Source organism: Tetrao urogallus (genome assembly GCF_951394365.1).
Source record: "Tetrao urogallus genome assembly, chromosome: 1".
Taxonomy (NCBI): domain Eukaryota; kingdom Metazoa; phylum Chordata; class Aves; order Galliformes; family Phasianidae; genus Tetrao; species Tetrao urogallus.
The window spans coordinates 132,012,895-132,033,709 of record NC_136813.1 but is presented as its reverse complement, the minus strand read 5'-3'; the positions used below and the strand labels follow the sequence as shown (position 1 = coordinate 132,033,709).

At 39.7% G+C, this 20,815-nt stretch overlaps 2 protein-coding genes across 5 annotated transcripts in view; one reads left to right on the top strand and one right to left on the bottom strand.

Moving 5' to 3' along the window:
* CALD1 (caldesmon 1) overlaps positions 1-7,260 on the top strand; it is a gene marked incomplete at both ends in the record, with an annotated part of 91,285 nt that extends 84,025 nt beyond the window's left edge. For 2 of the 4 annotated variants that reach the window (XM_079540022.1, XM_079540020.1), the window contains 6 exons: positions 30-108; positions 1,886-2,023; positions 3,008-3,103; positions 5,083-5,166; positions 5,489-5,522; positions 7,232-7,260. In XM_079540022.1, coding sequence (XP_079396148.1) covers positions 30-108; positions 1,886-2,023; positions 3,008-3,103; positions 5,083-5,166; positions 5,489-5,522; positions 7,232-7,260 — 460 coding nt within the window. Of the gene's footprint in view, positions 1-29; positions 109-1,885; positions 2,024-3,007; positions 3,104-5,082; positions 5,167-5,488; positions 5,523-7,228 lie in introns of all 4 variants that reach the window. The other 2 variants (XM_079540021.1, XM_079540019.1) reach the window with 1 other exon arrangement.
* A 3,322-nt stretch (positions 7,261-10,582) lies between these two features.
* On the bottom strand, positions 10,583-18,143 carry LOC306949985 (aldo-keto reductase family 1 member B10-like; the record flags this gene model as incomplete). Its single annotated transcript, XM_079540080.1, has 10 exons — positions 10,583-10,625; positions 10,974-11,056; positions 11,874-11,957; positions 12,666-12,747; positions 12,932-13,038; positions 14,378-14,500; positions 15,279-15,356; positions 16,074-16,190; positions 17,244-17,411; positions 18,075-18,143. The coding sequence occupies 10 exons, from the start codon at positions 18,141-18,143 to the stop codon at positions 10,583-10,585; spliced, it is 954 nt and encodes a 317-aa protein (XP_079396206.1).
* Positions 18,144-20,815: the final 2,672 nt, after the last annotated feature.

The window sequence follows — 20,815 nt, the reverse complement described above, 5'->3', positions numbered from 1 at the left end:
AATTTCTTTCTCTTTTCTGCTCCCTACAGTGGTATGAAACCTGCCCAACCGACAGCAGTTGTCTCAAAGATTGACAGTAGACTTGAGCAATACACTAGTGCAGTTGTGGTAAGTTAATTCCAGGTCACAATCAATGACTTTATTTACTAATGGCTTTTAAGATTCAATAATCACCCTGTATTTTACTTTAAAATATCAGTTTAAAAATATCAGGTTTTTTTTTTTTTTCTTTTCTTTTACCAGAAGCTCTTTTCAAAGAGACTCCAAAAGCAAAATGCTTGGGGCATGCCAATACCTAACCTGTATATATACAATTAAACATAATCTTTGATTCTTGTCTTCCCTTTGAGGCTACAAAATATACTGTCTGCTTTGTAAGCTTGGAGAAGCCCTTGAAGGATTCAGTCAGCATCTCTTGAGTGATATGTGTATCTAGTCTATCAGCAGAGAGATGATAGTCATCCTGAGCTAATTTGTTTGGGGTCACTTAGCGTCTTATTTAGGGGACCAAGGAACTGGGCCTGTTTTGCTTATTGCTACTTCGGAGTGAAAATCTAGAGAAGAGAGAGACACTTCAGTGAATTAGGAAGATATGAAGTGACAAAGAAGAAACAGGTTAATGATAATGAAGTAGGATCCAACCCCAGGTATTTTTGACAAAGAACAGCTGATGATGTTCTTTTAAACTGGCATATGTATTTTTTTCTTTTCATAGTTCAAGAAAAAGTAGTTTTTCTTTGAGTACTCTTTTGAGTATTCTTTCTATGAGTTTTTCTTTCTAAAAGTAGCTTGTTTATGAACTACTTTTGTAAGTCAGTGAGTACAAACAATGTGCAAGCCACTGGTTAATGCAGCAGAACTGAGGTGATAAGTATAATGGGAATAAAAAGATTATTAAAAGGAATATTATGCTGATAGCTCCATGTAAGTTTCTCCTCTTATAAAAACTGTGTTATAAAAAATGTTCAAGAATTTTGAAGAGAAGGAACAGGCTATGTTTGACCTACTTACTTTGGTAACCATGCAAAAGACAAACTGCCAAAAAAACCTAAATCAACACCCACCCAGCCCACTCCTAAAAAGCTGACATAATTCCAAATATAACGTAATGACTTAAATTTGCCTCTGCAATCACAAGCTGTGAGTTTAAATTGTTTGGGGCAGGTAAAGCGTATCTAATGACGGATGATGAAGTCTCCTCTGCATAACGATTTCCCTATTGATGTCAGTGAAAGAGACATACTGACAGTATGTCAAGTATGACATACTGGTATGGGTACTGGTAAGGGTAGATAACAGCAAGACAAGGGGAAATGGCTTTAAGTTGAGGGAGGGAAGATTTAGGTTGGATATCAGGAGGAAGTTCTTTACTATGAGAGTGTGAGATGCTGGAACAGGCTGCCCAGAAAGTTTGTGGATGCCCTGTCCCTGGAAATGTTTGGGGCCAAGTTGAATGGGGCCCTGGGCAGCCTGGTCTGGTATTAAATGGGGAGGTTGGTGGCCCTGCCTGTGGCAGAGGGGTTGGAGATTCATGATCCTTGAGGTCCTTTCCAACCCTGGCCATTCTGTGATTCTGTGATATTTGAGTGGTGTGACTCAAAAGAAGACAAATCAAAGCATTGGAGCAGTTACATTCAGATAAGTGCTTTTCTGCAGCCTTTAGAAGTGTAAGAAATGGAAAAGTCTGTATTATTGTAGTTTTCATAGACTCTTGTGTCAAGGATGCCTGACCAATGGCAAATTAAAAAGAGTCTCAATGGCATCTTTCAGAAGGATCTCCTCTCTCCATCTTTGTGTGGTTACTGCTAGAACTTACAGCTACTGCATTCCACAGCACTTACTGCAAATTTGGCTCTTAATGCCAACTGTCTCAATTCTTTTGCAGGGCAACAAGGCTGCAAAACCAGCCAAACCAGCAGCCTCTGACCTTCCTGTTCCAGCTGAGGGTGTCCGTAATATCAAGAGCATGTGGGAGAAAGGGAATGTTTTTTCATCACCTGGGGGAACAGGAACACCAAATAAGGTATGTATTTAATTTCACGTGGTGATTATACAAAATTATATCATGGGCCTTATCTTACAGTTCATGTTGAGCAAGCCTGTCTGCTTCTGTTGGTATCACTAGTGAAGAATATCACAAAGGATCTTAAACTCGTCAGAAGTCCACAGAATGATGTTGCTGCAATATTGAGTGCAATTGAAGAATTTAGTGACACACTGTGCTAAGTTATGAGACATTCCAAAGTCACATCAGATATCTTAGACAAATTTATCTGGGTAGTTCAAGCTGGGTACAAAGAAATTCTTTGTGTTGGGAAAGATTCCTTTTAGGGGCACAGTAGGATTAAACAGACAAACTACTGATGTTTTATAGATCATGGATAGAAGCATTTGTGAGACATTTATCTACTCTACATAAATTCTTAAAGCCAGATTTCCTTTCTATAAATTTATGTGAGCTCATGAGAATTCATCTCAGCTGAAAAGCCAAGCCATAGACTAAAGGAGGATACTTACAATGAGCGAAGAAATTTTGATAATTTGTTCTAATCTTAAAAGATTTCTTCAAATGATAGAACTTTTAGCCCAGTTAACTCCTCTATTATATGTTTCTTGAAAAAAAAAATGATTGACAAACCAAAAATCTAGACAAAATAACTTGTTGGTGTCCTTTCTTCATTAGTCTATTTTTTTTCTCCTTAGAGATTGAAGTTACGACCGAAATAGAATGTTTGTGTCTGAGGTTTATTTTTGGCTTTATTTTAGTTAGCACTTAAAATAAAAATGATTCTGTCAGACCACATTTATCTTCAATGAAAACTAGAGGGAAGCAGTACTGTGTAGTTCATAGCGGCAGTATCTTCAGAGTAGACAGGATGACTCTCAGCCGTAACCTCGGTGAGGATTTCTATATTAAAGATGTTTGGCTTTGCTTTGAATCCAAACCATTCAAAATAAATCAAAAGCTATTCTGAAAGTCTTCTGATAAGATTTTATTATTTTGTAGGAAACTGCTGGACTGAAAGTTGGTGTCTCCAGTCGTATCAACGAATGGCTAACCAAGACCCCAGAGGGTAATAAATCACCTGCTCCAAAACCTTCTGTAAGTTAACCTGCAACAATCTCTTCAGTAGCTGGGTTCTCTCCTGGGACAGAGGTGGTGACTCTAATTAGGTGCTTCCCTAATTGACTAATGTTCTTTAGAGGAACATTACTGTCCATCCTCTCTTAGAAGCTCACAGTGGCCCTCTTACTGTTAATTCTTGGACAGTCAGAAAAGAGGATAGGGAATGGGGTGATTCAGATCTTAAAACCGAGAGTTGCTTTAGAGACACAGTGCTTCCCTAGCAGAGAAGGACATTTCTGTCTGTGAAGGCCTTGTTAATTCAGGAATTACCAGACATAGACTTTGAATGAAACACTTGTGCTTTGGCCTTTGCCCCATAAAAATCTTCCGAGTAATTTTGTAGACATAGCTGAAATACTGTAATCCTTTTAGGGCATAAATGTCATTCATAATGAAGGCCCTTTACCCTGCCTATTTCTTCAGCAAGAATGAGAGCAGAAAATGTGAACAAATGAGTAAAGTAAGAAAATGAGAAGCAGCAGTGTAGATAAGGAAAGGAGCAGAAACAGGTAATTGTTGGGTAGGTAAGGGCAGAGATGAGGAACTGAGGCACTAGGTGTACAGTTCCCCAAGGGGAATGGAAAGACATCATTCATTGTGTTAATGATTCAGCTTTGGTCTTTTATTAAGTAACTGGTTTCTTCCCATATCTTTGTGTAGTTTATTTCTGCTAGTTCACTTGCCCGTTACAAAAGATGCAGCTTGACATACGCTTTCTTCATTCATGTGCTTATTTGTACCAAAGAAGAACTTGCAGTTTGTGGTGTTGTCCCTTAAATTTGTATTTACTGATTGCTGCATAGAGACTGTGTCTTCATGGAAAGTAATAAAAAAGAAGTCATTATGGTGGCTGTATTTAATTGCAAGTGTTGCAATTAAAAAAAAGCCAGTACAGAATCTGCCTCCAGATTTTCTAAGTTTCATCTTTTAGATAACATAAAATTAACCTCTAGTTTTCTCCTCAGACAACTGTTTCTATCCATGTCTTCATTTCCCTCTTTCTCAATAGATTGTTCTTTCTTCTTTCAATATCTCTGCTTGAAGAAAGCTGCAGTCCTCCTCCTCTTCTTTGTGGGTCTCTTTTCTAAGTTGGTCAGGTAAATCTGTCTGTAACAGACCTTGAAGAATGGTGTATATCTGTGTGGTTTTTATTTTTTATAAGGCTAAATCAAAGGGAAACTTACAGTTCCATATTACTAAATAATTCCCTGCCACATTCCCTCACAATAAATAAATATTTTGAAGTATTTGAGAGCAGACATGCAAACAGTCCACTGCAGTTTTGCTATCTCGTTCTCCCTCTGTTACTGCAGAACTCACTTTCTTCAGGTCTTAACCATATCTGGTTAATCTATGATTTCACTGCTGGGCTCAAACACTCCATTTAGAGGTATTTGTGCATCATTCAGCATGTTTCTATGCTAAGTTAGAAGTCCTCGTGTGCAAAAAACTCAGTGGACATTGTACAATGGAAATTCAGATGGACAAGAATGACTACTGTGTTAAATCTTGAAATGTTTATTTAAGAATGCAGAGAAGGATCTGCTGAATGAAAATATAACTCTATTTTAAAATTATTATTTTAATGAAATATTTTGATTCTGATTTAACGTACTTGAGAGAAACTTCCTTAGAATTCCTCCATAACTGAAATACTATTTCAAGGAATTATATTTTCCTTAAAAAAGTAACTTTTCATTGTACTGCCTGGGATGAAAGTAATACATTACAGCCTGTCTGTGAAAAAACAAATAGATGCAGCAAGATTTGGTGTTTAAGCATGTATAAATGAGAAGAGATTTATACTTGATGAACAATATAATATTTACCATTTGTAGATGGTCCTCCACTCTTCTTGTGAACAAGTCACATTCTAACCTTTCCTTTATCAAATTAAGATAAACCTGGACTAAAGCTTTTTTGTTATGTTCTCTGACATTAATTTAAAAATCCAGGATTTAAGACCAGGAGATGTATCCGGCAAACGTAATCTCTGGGAGAAGCAGTCAGTTGAAAAGCCAGCTGCTTCTTCTTCAAAGGTAACACATTTGCACATGGTTAAAATGTTGTCTCTGTGTGAGGCTTTTTGTGGGGTGGGGGAGGCACTGTTAGCCATACTGTCAGTCAGTTGGAATTAGACCTCTACATGTCTTGTGTTATTAATGTACCTTCTTATCTATAAAAGTGCAGTTCAGTGAGGCACCATAAGCTGTAGATAGCACATAGCTTTTATATTTCTATTTGGAAGAACTGAGTTGTGCTTGGAACTATGCCCTTAGAATTGGGATGATTTTACCCCCCATTATAAATAACTTTTTTCCACATTCAACTTTAATAAGGGGTTATTACTTTTTCAAACAGGTAACAGCTACGGGGAAAAAATCAGAGACTAATGGTAAGTAATTCTAATAATTCATCTGCCTATTAAAAAGAAAAAAATGTTGGCACATTTTTGTACAGACACAACAGTTCCGGGTTTTTAAAACACTACAACTGTTAATGTTGATGAAAAAAAAAAAAACACCTTTCTTTTCCTTTGCCAAAAAAGGGGAAAAAAAGCTTCATTGCAGTATCACCAAAATACGGCTACCATTTTGAGAAGTAAGCCTGAAACATCTGGGAGGGCTGAGGACAAGAAACTCTCCAGCTATGTTTGCAAGTATTGTGCGAGTGACATCGCATCAAGGTTGCTATAGCTGCACAGCATCATTAAACTGAGATGTCTGATGAATGGGATGGTCATTTAACTAATTGCAGCAAATACCAGGCATCTGGGAAAGGCTCTTTTAAAGGCTGCAGAGAGAATGGATATACTTTTCACAAGTGGAAAGGGAGAACCCAAAAAGCAAAGCTATTGTGGCCGCATCATTTGAGCAAAAGTAATAGTATAGTAATAAGTAATATAGTAATAGCAATAGTAATAAGATCTCAGCACTGCTGAGAACAAGCCCTGCATCTGATTTTAAGTACTGCCACTGGGCAATAATGAAGCTTGCTGAAAACTCTACAGTGTTAGTGTTTGAAAATTCACCTTGCTGGTCACAAATCCCATCTGCTCTGGCACATCCTGATGGGGATGGAGCTCAGATGCACTCAGCAGTGTCACTGCTTTTGCTGGAGCTGTGCACTGGTCTTTGCAAGACGAAAAGAGTCTTACTACTGTCATGCTGAAATTACTAGTCTAGGAAACAACTTAGTTGTAGGTCAAGAAGTCTCTGAAATTCTCCTCCTAGCTTGTATGCACTCTTTTAATTTTTGTTTTAATCTAAGACACTCCAAAGAAAACCAACTAGAGGAAATATATGTGCCTAAGGACCACTTGGGAAGAATGAAGATTTACTGGTCAGCATTAAGATACCTTGCAATATCCCTTGATTTTTTTTTTTTTTTTCATTAGGAATGAAATGATCAAATGTAGAAAACTTCTGCTATGTTTCTTTTTTACACATTCTTCTTCACCTTCATCTGTGAAGCAAGAGCTATGCTATACTTATGGATGATTTTTTGTCAGCTTGGAACTGCACAGAAATAGAATTGACTTCCACCTTCTCTTCTTTTTCAAATTGTAGTGTTCAGAGGGTTTTTTCCAGGCTTGCTCAGTGTTAGTGCAGCTCTGTTCCCATAGCTGTGCCATTGAAACCCCGCAGGAGCAATCCAGCTGAGTAGAAGCAGAGAGGCTGAGCCCTTCTCTAAGGCTGAGATGAGGGCTTCAGCAGAGGAACAGCAGCAGAAGGCTTTCAACTGTTGGATTTCTGTTTTACTGTGGACTTGGACTGTGTGTGCCCAGCACTGTAGCTTTTTATGGTAGCAACCCATGGATGGCTTGGGAGAGGTAATGTGCTGGGTGCAGAATGCACTATCTTTGTGGTGGGAAGCTCCTGGGCTGCTTCCCAGGACTGCTGGAGATGAGGGAGGCATCCCAGTGAAAACCTGCTTGCCTGCTTGGAAACCATCTCTGAAAGAGCCCAATACCCAAGCACAGCAACATCCCAGTCATGTCCTGCCTTCTGCCATGCTATGCTGTAAATCTAGTCATGCCCTCTCTAGTTCAGAGGTACGTTTGGGTTATTTCAGGCCATCTTTAATCTTTCTTTCTCTCAGCAGGTTTGAGACAGTTTGAGAAAGAACCGTAGAAGGCTACTAAAGATGCTGGACCAATCAGTCGGGGGAAAAAAAAGAAAGAAAAAGTGCTAAATTGTTCTTTTTATATTTATGTTTATTTACCAAAATGTCTTTTTGCATTATCCCATTTAAAACCATGTATATTAGCACTATATTTAATAGTCAATCTAGACATTCATCATAATAGTACTGCCTTTGCACAAGAACCTCTATTCCTAAAGAAACCCATGCTGTGAAATATACAGACTCTCCTACTGACAGTCATAACTAACTATGGATCGGAACAGTGATTTCAGCTGGCATAAGAGGTCAACCCAAAATGCATTTAAAGTGAAGTTGCTCAAGAAAGGTGTGCAGTAAACCTATGAAAACAATGGTTACTTTTGGAATACAGAAGTCTTTCCTTCTGCACTTTAGACTGAGGCATGGAAGAAATATCTTTAGTTGACAATGTAATGTTTTCTGTAAGTTGCCCATGTCATGAGAAATACTGCATCAATAGCTTGTTTAATTTTTTGTTTTGTACTTTTTTTTTAAAGTATCAATTTTTCCATTCTAGTTTAAGTTAATGCATAAATTTGGATGATTATGTTAGCTGACAGCGGTACTGATATTTCTTTTTGTTGTTAGTGACTAGTAATTGATTGCAACTTAGAATATATACACACATAGCTTCACAAAGTTTAGCCTAAAGGCACTACTAACAGTAGAATGCTTTAATACATGCTAGAGTATTATATTTAGTAATAAACATACATAATTAGCCAATATCACAGCTTTAAAAAGATAAAGACAAAATCACACACTTTCCTATAGTAAGATTTCATAATTGCCATTAGAGGTATGGCAAGATAAGTTTTAAAAAATTTAAATGTCAATTGCCCAGGAATGGGTAATTAAAAAGAAAGTTATAGTTTTTAAAAGAGGAAAAGGTAAGGGTATAGAGGGTCAAAAATAGGTCACTTGTATAAAACATTGTAGTTTAATTTATATAAAACTACCATAATTAAAAAGTGAAATAAAGCACAGTTGGAGCTTGTTTCAAATGACTGTACACTAGATCTTGCCATTCATCAGTGCCGTACACCAGGTCCACCTAAATGAAGTAAACCTCTATCTTTGTAGTGCTTCTTTTTAACTCTCTCTCCCAAATATCTTCTTTACAGACGTTTTGATTTGTATATAGTAAACACGTGGCTATATGATGTCAGCTGGATTTGAATGTACATGCCATACAGTTTAGCATCGACATCCTACAGTGTATGGATGGCATAAACTGAGCAGCTGAAGTAGCCCCCGAGTGTGTTGTTAACAGCTTTGTTGTGCATCGAAACTAGCGGGATCTCCCTTTCACCACTTCCATCTCTTACAGCATCTGACTTCTTAGTAACAGAGAAGAACCCGAAGATGAGCTTCCCTGCTTGGCTGAAACATCTTGTTTACATAGAGATGCGTGTAGTTATCTGTAGGGGGTGAAACTATGCCTGACATTGTCTATGAGTTGTCATGTTTTTTGTTTGGGGGTTTTGTAAACACTCTTCTGAGTCTTTCAAATAGCTGCAATAAAAATGATTTGTTCAAACAATGTATTCTGAAACCGCATTCACAATAAATGGAATATTTCCATCAGCAGCCCCCTGTTTGTTAATGAGTAGGAATTGCAACAGTTGTCACTGAGATAGGAATCCCCTCTAAAGCCGTGTGAAACAAGGCATCATTGCCATGAAGCTCGAGGGATGCATTTCCTGATATACCTCGTACACATCCTACACCAGACAGCTATGTCCTGAAATCATCAGCTTTACTGTATGTACTGTTAAAGGGAGAAAAATAATTATCTTAATTATCACATTTGCCAGTGTGAGACAACATCCAGAAGTCAACATGCCTAGAAAAGCAGGTACTTGACCTCAGGCATGGCATCTGCGTTGTGAAATGTTCTCTGTGTGAGCTGTAGCGTTTGCAGTGTTTCTCCTGCTTCCCTGGGTGAGGCAGCTCAGGGGGTATGTGCTTCCAAACCTGGGCTGGAGTAATGCTTTTCCTCGTTGCTGGGAAATTTTTTGCTTTTAGGAACACATCGTCGTACAAGTGGTTCCTGGCTTGTCCCCTGAACCAGAACCACCTCCCCATGGCATCTGCTGCAGAGAAATCCCTGTGATGGGTCAGTGGCATTGCGTGTTGTGTTGGTATTTTGATGCTATGGTGAGGAGATGATTTTTGAGACACTACCCAATTGGCACCTTAACTCATGCCTTACTGTTGCTCACCTGGCATCCCAGTCAGACTTTCTGTGGTCAGTGTGCTGAATGCCACAGAACAGACTTTTAAATTCAGCCTTTGCTTTGGTCTAGTATCATCTATCTGAAAACATTTAAAGCAATTTTGAGTCTACTTCAATGCTTGCATTGGTGTTTTTAAATAAAAAATATATTTTTTGTATTTATCTTAGATAAAGCTAGAGCCTGTTTGGATAGACTGTTACCAGCAGAACTGCAAAAATCTAATTTTGTTTGAGATTTCCGGGACCTGTGATCTGCTGGGTCTATTTTCTTGTGAGTTATCACTGCCTATGTTTCTGTCTTCACTTTTTCCACCTTTAAATTGTACAAAAAGTTGATTTCTGGTTGTTCAGAGGAAGGTCCGTTTTAGGTACAGCTCTAGCCTGTTTGATACCTAAGTCCCAAATTAGTTCCTGGGACAGGAACCATAGGAGCCTTTCCTTCCTGTATTAAAATTTGAAAACCAGACTTCAGGCGTGTTTTTATAATTGACTACATGAAAAAAAATCTAAGTGTCAGACTGATGAAGTTATTCAGACTTCTCTTTTTTGTTTGCTTTTATTCAATCTTTATTCATATAAAACTTTAAAGCATTAATTATTCATACTGTAAAAATCACAACTATATAAAAAGCAAAGTAAATAAGCACCGCATTCCTCAACAGCCACTCATGAGCCAGTAAGGCTTACCGCACTGAAAACAACATAAAAACTCTGGTTACTTACAAGGGTTTTCTTCATTTGCTAAACATGTTTTCAGTTAAGCAAGAGAAGGAAAAACAGAAATGAGATGTTGAGTTTAAAAAAAAAGAAGTAAAACCAGATTTCTGCTAAACCTCTCAACAAAAGACCCATTTCCATTGATGCATTCTTTCACCAGCTAGCGGTGTCCTCCTGAAAAAGAAGGACAAGTGACCACTCCCAATGGCTGTTGAGTACAAAAGAAGAAATCAGGACTCAGCTATAGAAGTATTATATATATATAGAAGCTATTAGAACTCCCTAATCCAGAGGGTTTGCGGTGGAGGATGTGGATGTTGCTGAAAGTGCAGGTGTTAATACTCTGCATTGAATGGGTAGTCCTTGTGATTCACAGACCTAAGAAGAGAAAGAACTTGGTTATTTAAGTGTTGGACCAGGTGTCTTCAGCTGCATTTCCCTACTGTAGTCTCCATTCTTCACTGCCAACATACACAAGCCTTGCAGCTGGTAGCTGTCATTAGTAGTAATACAGGCTTGAGAACAAGCATATGCAACAAGATACTGAATGGAAGGCCCTGAAAACTCTTTCTCCTGGTGTCCATTCCAGGAAATGTCTTGTTACCTGACCTCTAGAGTTTTACATGAGAGACCTCTCATTTTGGTCATGTATGCTTTCAAGATACAGGGTACGAAAACACAGAGACAGACAGCCCTGATGGATAATAAAGATAATAAGGAACATACCGCAGCACTTGAATCGCTCTCCAGTTCCTGTTAAAGGTGAGGATGACATCCATCTCCTTTTCAGACAGCTCGAAGTCAAACACCTCGTGGAAAAAAAATAAACAAGAAAATGCTCTTTTTATTTAGGTTCATAAGTAGTTGGATACTGTGTGCTTCCTTCATTTGTTATAGCTTCAGTTGGGAATATACTGCATGCACACTAGGGGTAGTTGGAAAATCATCTTATTTTGCAGCCAAACAACAGTTTACTAATTAGTCCTTTTTCTCTGAAGTGCTGTTCGAAGCAACGTCTCATAGTTCTAGGTGATTGAATGCAAACACCACTTCCATTTGCACTGTAATACATCATCAGAGAATTTAGGTGCCAAGTGTAGATTACTCCATGTGTCAAATACTGGAGCAGTAAATATTTCTGCTATGACAAAGGACTCCTGGGTACCAACTGCAGATCATTATCTCACAGTAAATGTCATCTAAGGATTTTTGCTGATGGTTAACAGAAGAAATGAGTCCAAATTTTGCAGCATGAACTGAAAGTAAGAGAGATACAATCTGAGATCCAGCTGATTCTCACCACCAACAGGAACCACAGCCTCAAAATGATTACTGGGTCTAATGTTTACAGTTCCTCCCTTTTGCCCCAGAAAAATGGGTTTAATAAGGATCTCTGAAAGTAAGACCCAAACTGGGATTCCACTTCCAGTAGTGAAGATCTCCAGCCTTCCTGTTGTAACTCATTTCTCTTTTGACAGGAACAAGAAAAAGAATTCTGTCTGGTAAGGTAGTGCTAGGACCTGATCTCTACATTTCTGTGCTCCCCTTCCAATGCCTCTCCGACCAAGTGCTAGAAACACTCAGGAGCTATGGCTGTGGTTGTAGTAGTCCCAACAGAAGCCTCACCTGCATGTTCTCCTTAATGCGCTGCTGTTTGTCAGACTTGGGAATGACAGCCAAGTTCCTTTGGATAATGAACCGGATCAGAACCTAGAAAAGAACAAGTATTATGAATACAGAGCTGCCAAGGAAGCTATTCTAATGCATTTTGTGTATTTTTCCCTATTCCCCCCCCCCCCCCTCCCCCTTCTTTCCCCCTTTATTCACAGATTCTTCTTTCTACACCCGTGTTTGCTTTTTGGAAGACTGCAAGTTTGCACAGGCCAATTATGATGATCCAGCATTTATTTATGGTCTAATGAGAAAATTATCAGTTGTTTCTGGCTTACGCTGTTTCTACATCTTTGCTCCTCAAGATTTTTTCTTTCTTTTAGGGTTGTGGAGGAGAGAAAAAACAATGTTGTTACTGGCTTGTGTTACATGGGTGCTTAGGCCAGATAATCACAATACTGCAGACTGTTTTGGCTCACAAATAAGTACCTCACCTACATAAAGATTTTTCAAGTCTTTAAATTATATACATATATACATATATATATATATTTAAAACTTTCCCCTCTCATTGGTAGCCTGTTGGATACATTTTTTTCCTGCTCTGCCTTTCTTAAAATATGACTATGGTTGATTGCCTGTGAACATAATGGATTTGTTTGAAGCGCAGTTCCTGTCCACCATTGGCAAGATCTCTTTAGTGGGACAAGCAAAGAAGGAAAAAAAAAAAAAATCACCTTGCATAAATGAGCAAGTTTCAAAGATTCTTTGTGAAGATGAGCAGTTTGCTCTGTCAACACCTCTTACCTGGGCAGGGGTTTTATGATATCTTGCTGCAATCTCTTTAATCTTAGGATCCTCCAGCAGCATAGGTTCCCCTGGTTTGGCCCTATTAAAAACACAAGACAGGATACTGAAGATGGAGATGTATTAGCATCTCTGCAGGAAGAAAGGATTTGCAACAAAGCAACAGCAGTTTTCTCATTGTAGCTGCATCATTTACATATTTTGCTGCAAAAATTATAATTAGAAGTGGCAGTCTTTTGTGTGGAGAGGCTGCCATGCTTTCTTACCATGGCCGATTAGGAGAGCCCAGGGGGCTGTATGCAGTCACGGCGATTCCTTTAGAGTGACAGTACTTGATCAGCCTCTCCTGGGTCAGATATGGATGGCACTCGATCTGCAAGCACAGCAACATGGCGGTTGGCACGGAGGCAGTCTGCACTGGCCTCCAGAGCATAACATTTTAACTCCTCTTGAGTCACAGATAATGTGAAAACACTCCCAGGTTTACTATTAAAATGATCTTTTAAAAAAGTCATTCACATCACAGCAATGTGTAAAAAAATTAGGCAAATCAGTCTTCTTGAACTAATCGGGAGAACAGTGCTGCATCTCCAGAGGGACAGCTCAGAACACCTGAAGTTTCTGCTCTGAGCCATCCACTCTCTCCTCAGGGAGTCCGCCTGATTCCCAATCATGCGGATTCATGGGAATCACCCCAAGAAGCCTGGGGGCATGAGCTTCCTTAGCGTAGCCTTTCTGGATATTTTCTAGATGATGTGCAGAATACACAAACAAGCACACATTGCTGCTTTGCTGTGGGTTCTCTGACCTTCAGAATGTTGCTGCAGTATGTTCCTTGGCTCCTGAAATTCCTACTCAATCACAAAGCCAGGATGTTCTTGCTTATCCCTTCTTACAGAAGCATTATATAAAGTTTAATAATATTTTACAGGTGCATAAGCTTTCCTATTTTCCTCAGTGTGAAGCCAGTGCTTTAAAAACAACGTATTTGCACAGTGCTGCTTGAATATTTTTCCACATAAAAAAGGAGTTTGTTGAATCTGTGAACATGATATAAATGTTTGCTTCAAGCCTGCTTCTTATAATTAATTCTGGTGTTTTCTTTTATTTTGAAAAATAAATAAATTCAGTGAATGTGCTAAGGCATTCCTGTACATTGCCACACTTGTGCAGTAGCTTGCACTGGAGATCAGGCTGGTTATCCCTGAGCTGGCACAAGTGGGCCTGTGACAACTTGCGCTGTGATGTGAGTGGTACTTGGGAGTGTGAAAGGGGACGTACAGCAGAAAATTGCAAGGACTTACACAAGGCCAGAGATATTTTCACTGTTTTTTGATGTTTAAGAACGAAATAGTCTCATCTGTTTCCTATTACTGTGGTATGAATAAGCCAAACTGTTCATGTTTTAGATGGTATTATTCTCAAATGTCCACAGCATTACACACATGCAAGTCTACCAAAAAACAAAAATCTTTTCTTTCAAGACTTCTGTGAGGTAAAAACCATTAGCACTGGTGTAAAATTCACTTGTAGTGAAGCTCTGTGTATTTCAGGCAGCACTGACCTGGAGGATCTTCTAGACAATGAAAGGTACCCTACTGCTTTGTGACATCTTTCCATGGCACCAAACTATTAAAAAGTCATGGCAGAAAACAGGTTTAAGAGCTGAAATGTAGCTTGAATTTATTTAGGAATAAAAATCAAAGTCTTACCTGGTTAACTACAGGTTTGTATTTCAATCCTGGCTTGTTTAAGATTCTCTCAATCTGCTCGTGGTTAAAGTTTGAGATTCCAATGGCTTTTACCTTGCCACAGTCCACCAGCTCTTCCATGGCCTAAAGAGGAGGACAACAATTGTTTACTTGTGAGGTGGTATTAACTGTCAGCCATGATACTGTATTTCACTAAAGCTATTGAGAAACCAGCAAGCAACTCATAATAGATTTAAAAATGGTATATTCAATTTAAAAATTGAAAGTCTTTGTGTCTTGTGTTATCTGAGTACTTTATATCATATTGATGGGAAAGTAGCATAAGAATGAGTTGGTCAACCTTTTAACAGGGTACATATATTTTGCTTAGGCTCCGAGAGTCTACTCTGAGACTCTATGTTAGCTGTAAGCTGGTTACAACATACTTTCTTGAAATTGTACTCTACTGTTGCAGAGAAAAACTGAATTCCCAGAGCCACAGCATCACTGTTAGAGGTAGCAGGAGCAGATCCTGAATCCTCTCAGTCCACAAAGAAAGTAGAATTGAAGGATGCTGATGCCCTTTGCTGCAAAGTGCAAGAATTCTTATCTGTATGAAACTCACAGTAAATTAACAGCCACACCTGTATTAATCTATACCTCAGCTCCACCGTTTTGCATATTTAAATATTATTTCAGTGATAGCATCCATAGTGCTGTTAGGTTTGTCCTCTTTATTTATAGGAAAGACATCTCTTTCTGGCTACTCAAAACAAGAAGAGGAAGTAGCTGTTCTGGTTACAAAATATAATACTGTGTGACTACTCTCTGTGCCCAAACCTATTCCTTACTTTCATTATGCATGCACATCTCTGCTGCATTTAATTTAGACACCCACACAGAAGACCAAACATTAACTTACCTCCCATGTGTCCAGAAAATCTGTGTCACTAGGAATAATCATACCCTTGTCATCTTCAGGCAACAGTTCTTCACCAGCCTGTAATTTCAAGGCAGAAGTCACAGATACTTGAGTTGAATTTTCGACCATATGCTAGATTTGTGACTGGAATTACAGATCAGAAGTTAGCAGTTTATTTAAACATATCATGTAACTAAAAATGATTCACATTCATCAGTATTCTCTTGGATGAGTGCCATGCTTCTACAAATTCATCATTACAAAGAGACAGGGATTAGCAGTAAACATCTTAATGGCTTAAGCGGGTCTGTTGTGAAGGGAACAGCCCCACCTCTACCTTTATTCTAGAGTTTCTATTTATTTTACACTGGTGCAGACTGGGTGAAAAAGAAACACGTTCTTTCTGCGTTATGTGTGTTTTTTCATGGTTGGTTACTCCAATTCAAGCCAACACCTCTAGCTGAGATTTCACACAGATCTAGCCCAGTAGAAGTTCATGATCCTGAACTGCACCCTCATGGACTGCTTACAATTTCCCTGAAGACTTAGAGAGGTTATTAGCAGGGCTTCCAACCACAATTATCTCACTCTAACAGAAATGGACAGCCAGACCCACACTTTCAAACATACCACTGCTTAGTTACTAACTGAAAGCATGCTTCTGTCAGACTTAGGGAGGAGCAAAATGAACTGTAGCACATCCTAGCTGTATAATGAAGTAAGCCACAGCATTATAGAGAGAATGAACTATTTCCACCCAGGTAAGGAGAAAAGAGGAATGTAGAGCAAGACTACCTTGAATCCCATAGGGTAGTGCATTAGGTACAGGTCGATGTAGTCCAGTTGCAGTGCAGTAAGGCTCCTTTTGCACCCTTCCTTTACCAAGGACTTCTCATGAAATGTGTTCCACAACTGTGGGGAGAAATCAAGCTCAACTGTGACTCTACAACTTTCACCATCCAGATCAGAGGACAAGAACCTCTCCCTTGCTGGTTAGGGAAGACAACAGCCTTCCCACCCACTGAGTGCTCACTGAAGACAAGGATGCTAATATTTTAATGGTAGGATACGACAAATACAACACAAGTAAAGAAGTTAGTAGTAAAAATGAACAATCAGATGGACAATCAAGAGATGCTCAGAACCAAATGAAAAAGTGTATCTGATACAGCAAAATTTCTACTGCTACAGATTATTTATATACACTCATTTTTTTACAAACCAAATTTCATGAGCATCGTATAGCTACCCTCCTTCTGTCCCTTTGATCTGGCCACTGTGAGGATTTTTCCATACTTTTGATTACTTTTGAAATGAAAATTCAAGTTGTTTAAGTAGAACTTACAAGTATTATTCAAATTAAAAATTATTCTTTAACAAAAATGAAGAGTGTGTGGAACAGCTTATCTATGCTCAGTGTTTTACGGCTTTTTGCTAGAAAACCCAGAAGTCAGAAGTTTTTTAGTAGATGTGTTCTCATTTTGTGGTAGTAAACATTGCCGAGACAAGTGAATGAGATAAGGAATAACAGTACAAACACAAACTGCTTCAGGTTTAAGTTCCATAGTATAACTATATACTATATACTTCTGTTCACTCTCAGACCTATATTTTCTGCATGATATAATTCTCAGATGTCTTGCACACCAATAGGTAGTACAGTGTCTGTGAATTCAAACATCTGATTTGTCTTGTTTTCCTGATCTTTCTAGAGAGCATACACATGAACCCTCAGTAGATGCAATGAAATTGTTATGATGATGGCAACAGCCATCCTATTTTTCCAAAGTTTTCACCAGTTTCTAATAAAGTTCAGTCAAAATTGAAATAAAGAATTGAATTCATAGCCCACAGGCAAGAAATAAACACTGCAGAAGGGAACAAGCCCTTAGGTTACTTTATAGATGAAAGAAAGGTTTATCGGCGAGAAAACTTAAATGCAGCAACATTCCTGCATCGTTATACCTTAGTGACAATGAAGAGGTCTTCCCGCTTCACAGCCCCCTCCTTGATCTTGTGCTTGATTGCATTCCCTATTTCATGCTCATTCTGGTAGAAATAGGCACAGTCGATGTGGCGGTAGCCAGCATCGATAGCGTGTTTCACCACTTCTTCCACCTTCCCTGGAGGAGCCTGAAAGCAAGCACAATCATACCATGAACCCTCCCTTTGCCACTGGCCAGCACCCACTGTGACAGCTCCCCGAAGTCTCCCTGTACAGCTGCTGCTCCCTGTCACCAGCATTTAAACTGAATTTTAACTTACCCTTTTTGTAGGGAAAGGACTGCAGCACTGGGAGTGGAACAGAAATAAGTTAATTTCTGCCAGACATTAGCAGATGGATTGAACGTGATCTGCAGAGGTCCCTTCCAGCCCCTATGAGTATCTGGTTCTACGATTTTGACCCTGCCCTTTCTAGTAGGCTAACACAGTATCATTTCCCTCCAGTGTGACTCAAGGAATTTTGTCACTTGCAGCCCCATACACAGCAGCCAGCACTGGGACAGGAAGCCTTTTGCAATCCACATTTTTTCCCCTCCCAGCTTCTGCCTTTTATTTGGACTTTCTCCTCTTACTCTCATTTTACTTTTTTTGCCATCTTTCTTCACTTTCCCCCCTCTTGCCCCATGCCTGCTGTCTGACAGTCCATCTGCCCAGTTACGCCAGTGAGGCAGCCCTCCAAAACCTGTTTTTTTTATATTTTGTCACTCCAACCCTACTCTGCTCCCTCCCCTCCCCCCCAACTCCCCTACCCTCTCCTCCCTGCAGCGTCCACAAGAACCACAGCACCACTACCTGCCAGGTGCCCAGCCCCAGGATGGGCATCTTCATCTTGTTGTTCAGCTCCATGCAAGGCACTGCCATCCTGTCCCCACTTGTCTCCCTTGGTCGCCTCCTGGTTCTGCATGCCCATTGCCACTCCCAGGCACTTAAAAAAACCTGGTCCAGCCAGCCCCTGCCTTTCTCTCCGCCTCCTCCAGGCTTTCGTAAGGCGTGGGGCCCATGATGTTGAGGTTTTGGTTGGCTGCCAAGGATTTTTCTATTCATTTATTTTTTTTGTTGAAGTGGAAATGCCTTAATCAGTGGTGAACTCAGTGCTTCACATGCCTTCTCCTGAAGTGCTGTGAGCTTTCAGAATGTTGGGAGAACTGCTGCAGGAGGTGTCCTGTGCAGATATCCTCAGTTACAAGCAGAAACAAACGGCCTGAAACTTCCATCTTTTATTCCTAGAAAAGATCAGATTCACCAGTGCTCAGAAGAATTCATTACAAGGGAGCATGAGCCTCTTTTTACCCAGCTTACGCATCCTCTCTCTTTGCAGAAGTATCTGTTCCTAAATCACTCCCTGTGGGACCACTGGGAGTGTTCAAGGCCGTTGGTTCCCTGCATTCAGCTGAACTGTTGGCTAGCATCAGCAGGATGCCAGGGGCTGGAAAAATGGAGCTGTAAACACAGCTTGCCTGCAGGAGTGCTTCAGTCTGATCAACTCACCTGATGTGGGGTCAGCGCTCGGAGTTCTGACGTGTGAAGGCTGCAGGGAGCCTCATGCAGCCACTGTACCTGAGGTACGAGAGGCAGGGGTCTTGGAGGGCCAGGCTACGCAGCTGTCAGACAGATCCAGCAAAGGGCTACTTTACATAAGGGGCTGAGGTGAAACCCATAAAATTCAAAGGGAGTGTTGCCAAAGGAGAAATATCAAGGGTTCACCTCGGTTCTCACTTTCATGGCTCCAGCTAGTTTTGTTTCCTGTACTGTGCTTGTCACTATGGTATCTAATGCATTTCAACAGCTGCTATGTATGCTGACCACTTCCAAAAGTGATGTCATTTATTTATGGATGTTAATATGGGTTAAGAGACCTCATGTTAATCATCAAAGCATGGCTCCAAGTTTGTAGTGGGTTTTATCTCCTTAGGCACACAGGAGGCCCCTGCCTCTTGTACTCTAGAGGCTTTCAGCACCTAATTGAACCATATCTTTATCTCATTTCTCAGAACTGATTTTCTAATCACCTATAAAATTGCATGCCTTTTTGCTGTGTCTTTTAAATGCTTCCCACCATAATTCTGTATTATGGATTGAATTCTTTCCCACATGTTCCTTTCACTTTCCCATATGTTTCTATTCAACACGTGTTGGCACAATCACGGAGTCCTACACAACAGGATAAGCTCTTTCAACTTTTTCTAAATGCTCTGCTTTCAGGCAAGGACAAAAACAGACATAAATTCAGACACCAGACATGCATTTTGGTTGAAAAAGGAATCATCTCCTGGGGCAATTATAAAGGCAGCATCCATTTGCCTGGCCCCTTCCTTGCTCTGTGACCCCAGGCAGGTGTGAGTGGTGTTCTTTCTCTGGACAGCAGCACAAGAAGCTGCTGTAGATAACTGGATAATTGTGGCAATAAGTTCACTTCCTCGCCACAACCCCATCCTACTCTACACGAGGCTACAGCCTCTCTCCTTACATTTTGTCAAATTAACCCACCTTTCTAGTTCAGAATGCTGATCTTACTGCCCTGTATATTTACCTTTGGTAATGTTTTATTGGTGATTCTTACAAAAAAAAAAAAAAAAAAAAGGATATCTATGGGAAGTACTATAAACATGATATCATGTCAACGCCTTACCTTAGGCATCTTGTGCCTTTGCTTATCTTGCTATACACTTCACTTATCTTGCTATAGACTCCTTGATTGGTATTGACCCCTCCCAACTTACCACCTCAGTCTATGACACTTGGTCTCATCTGGCTAGCAATGATATCTCATCTGATATAATATGTTCAGAACTCAGCATACCCTGTGACACACTGTGTGGGTTATCAGTGATGGAACATAGACAGTGGACTTACCTGTGGTAGGACTGTTGATGTCAACATATTTTGGGACTGCTAACACTTTGTTGCCTCTGGAGAAAACAGCCTCTTACACCAATTCTATGGAGATGGATCAAAAGGGAGTCAGAAGACTCCAGGCAATACTCAACAACAGGAGCTGTGTCTTGCTCACCCTAGTGTAAGTCGTGAAATACGTGGAACAGGTAAGATCAGGACTGTGTAATCGTTTGTGGATCCATCTCCCAGATACTCTTTGCAAGGCTACAACACTGCCAACAAGCACTGCCCAGAAATCTACAGATTGTAAATGATATGTCCATTTGGAAGACATCAGTGAAATAATGCTTATTACAGAAGGTAGAGTATCTAAATTGCAGAAAGATATAGGTAATAGCACTTTGCTATTTCAGATGCTGTCAAGCAGATTGCTTCTTATTCAGGATGCACCTACTCTGAGGTAAAGCAGTGACTAATGGGGATACGGTTCACCAATGTAACATCTTACAGGCAAAATAATAACTGGAATTATTAAACTGTGGCATTGGAAGTGGCTACAGGAGACAAATTTTAACTTAAAATCTGTCAGTCATATTATGAATGAGCATTTTCTCTCTGTACTTTATAGGAAAATCAATGCCAAGAACCTGTACGTGGGATGATAGTTTATCTACACTGAACTAGAGCATCCTCAAGGA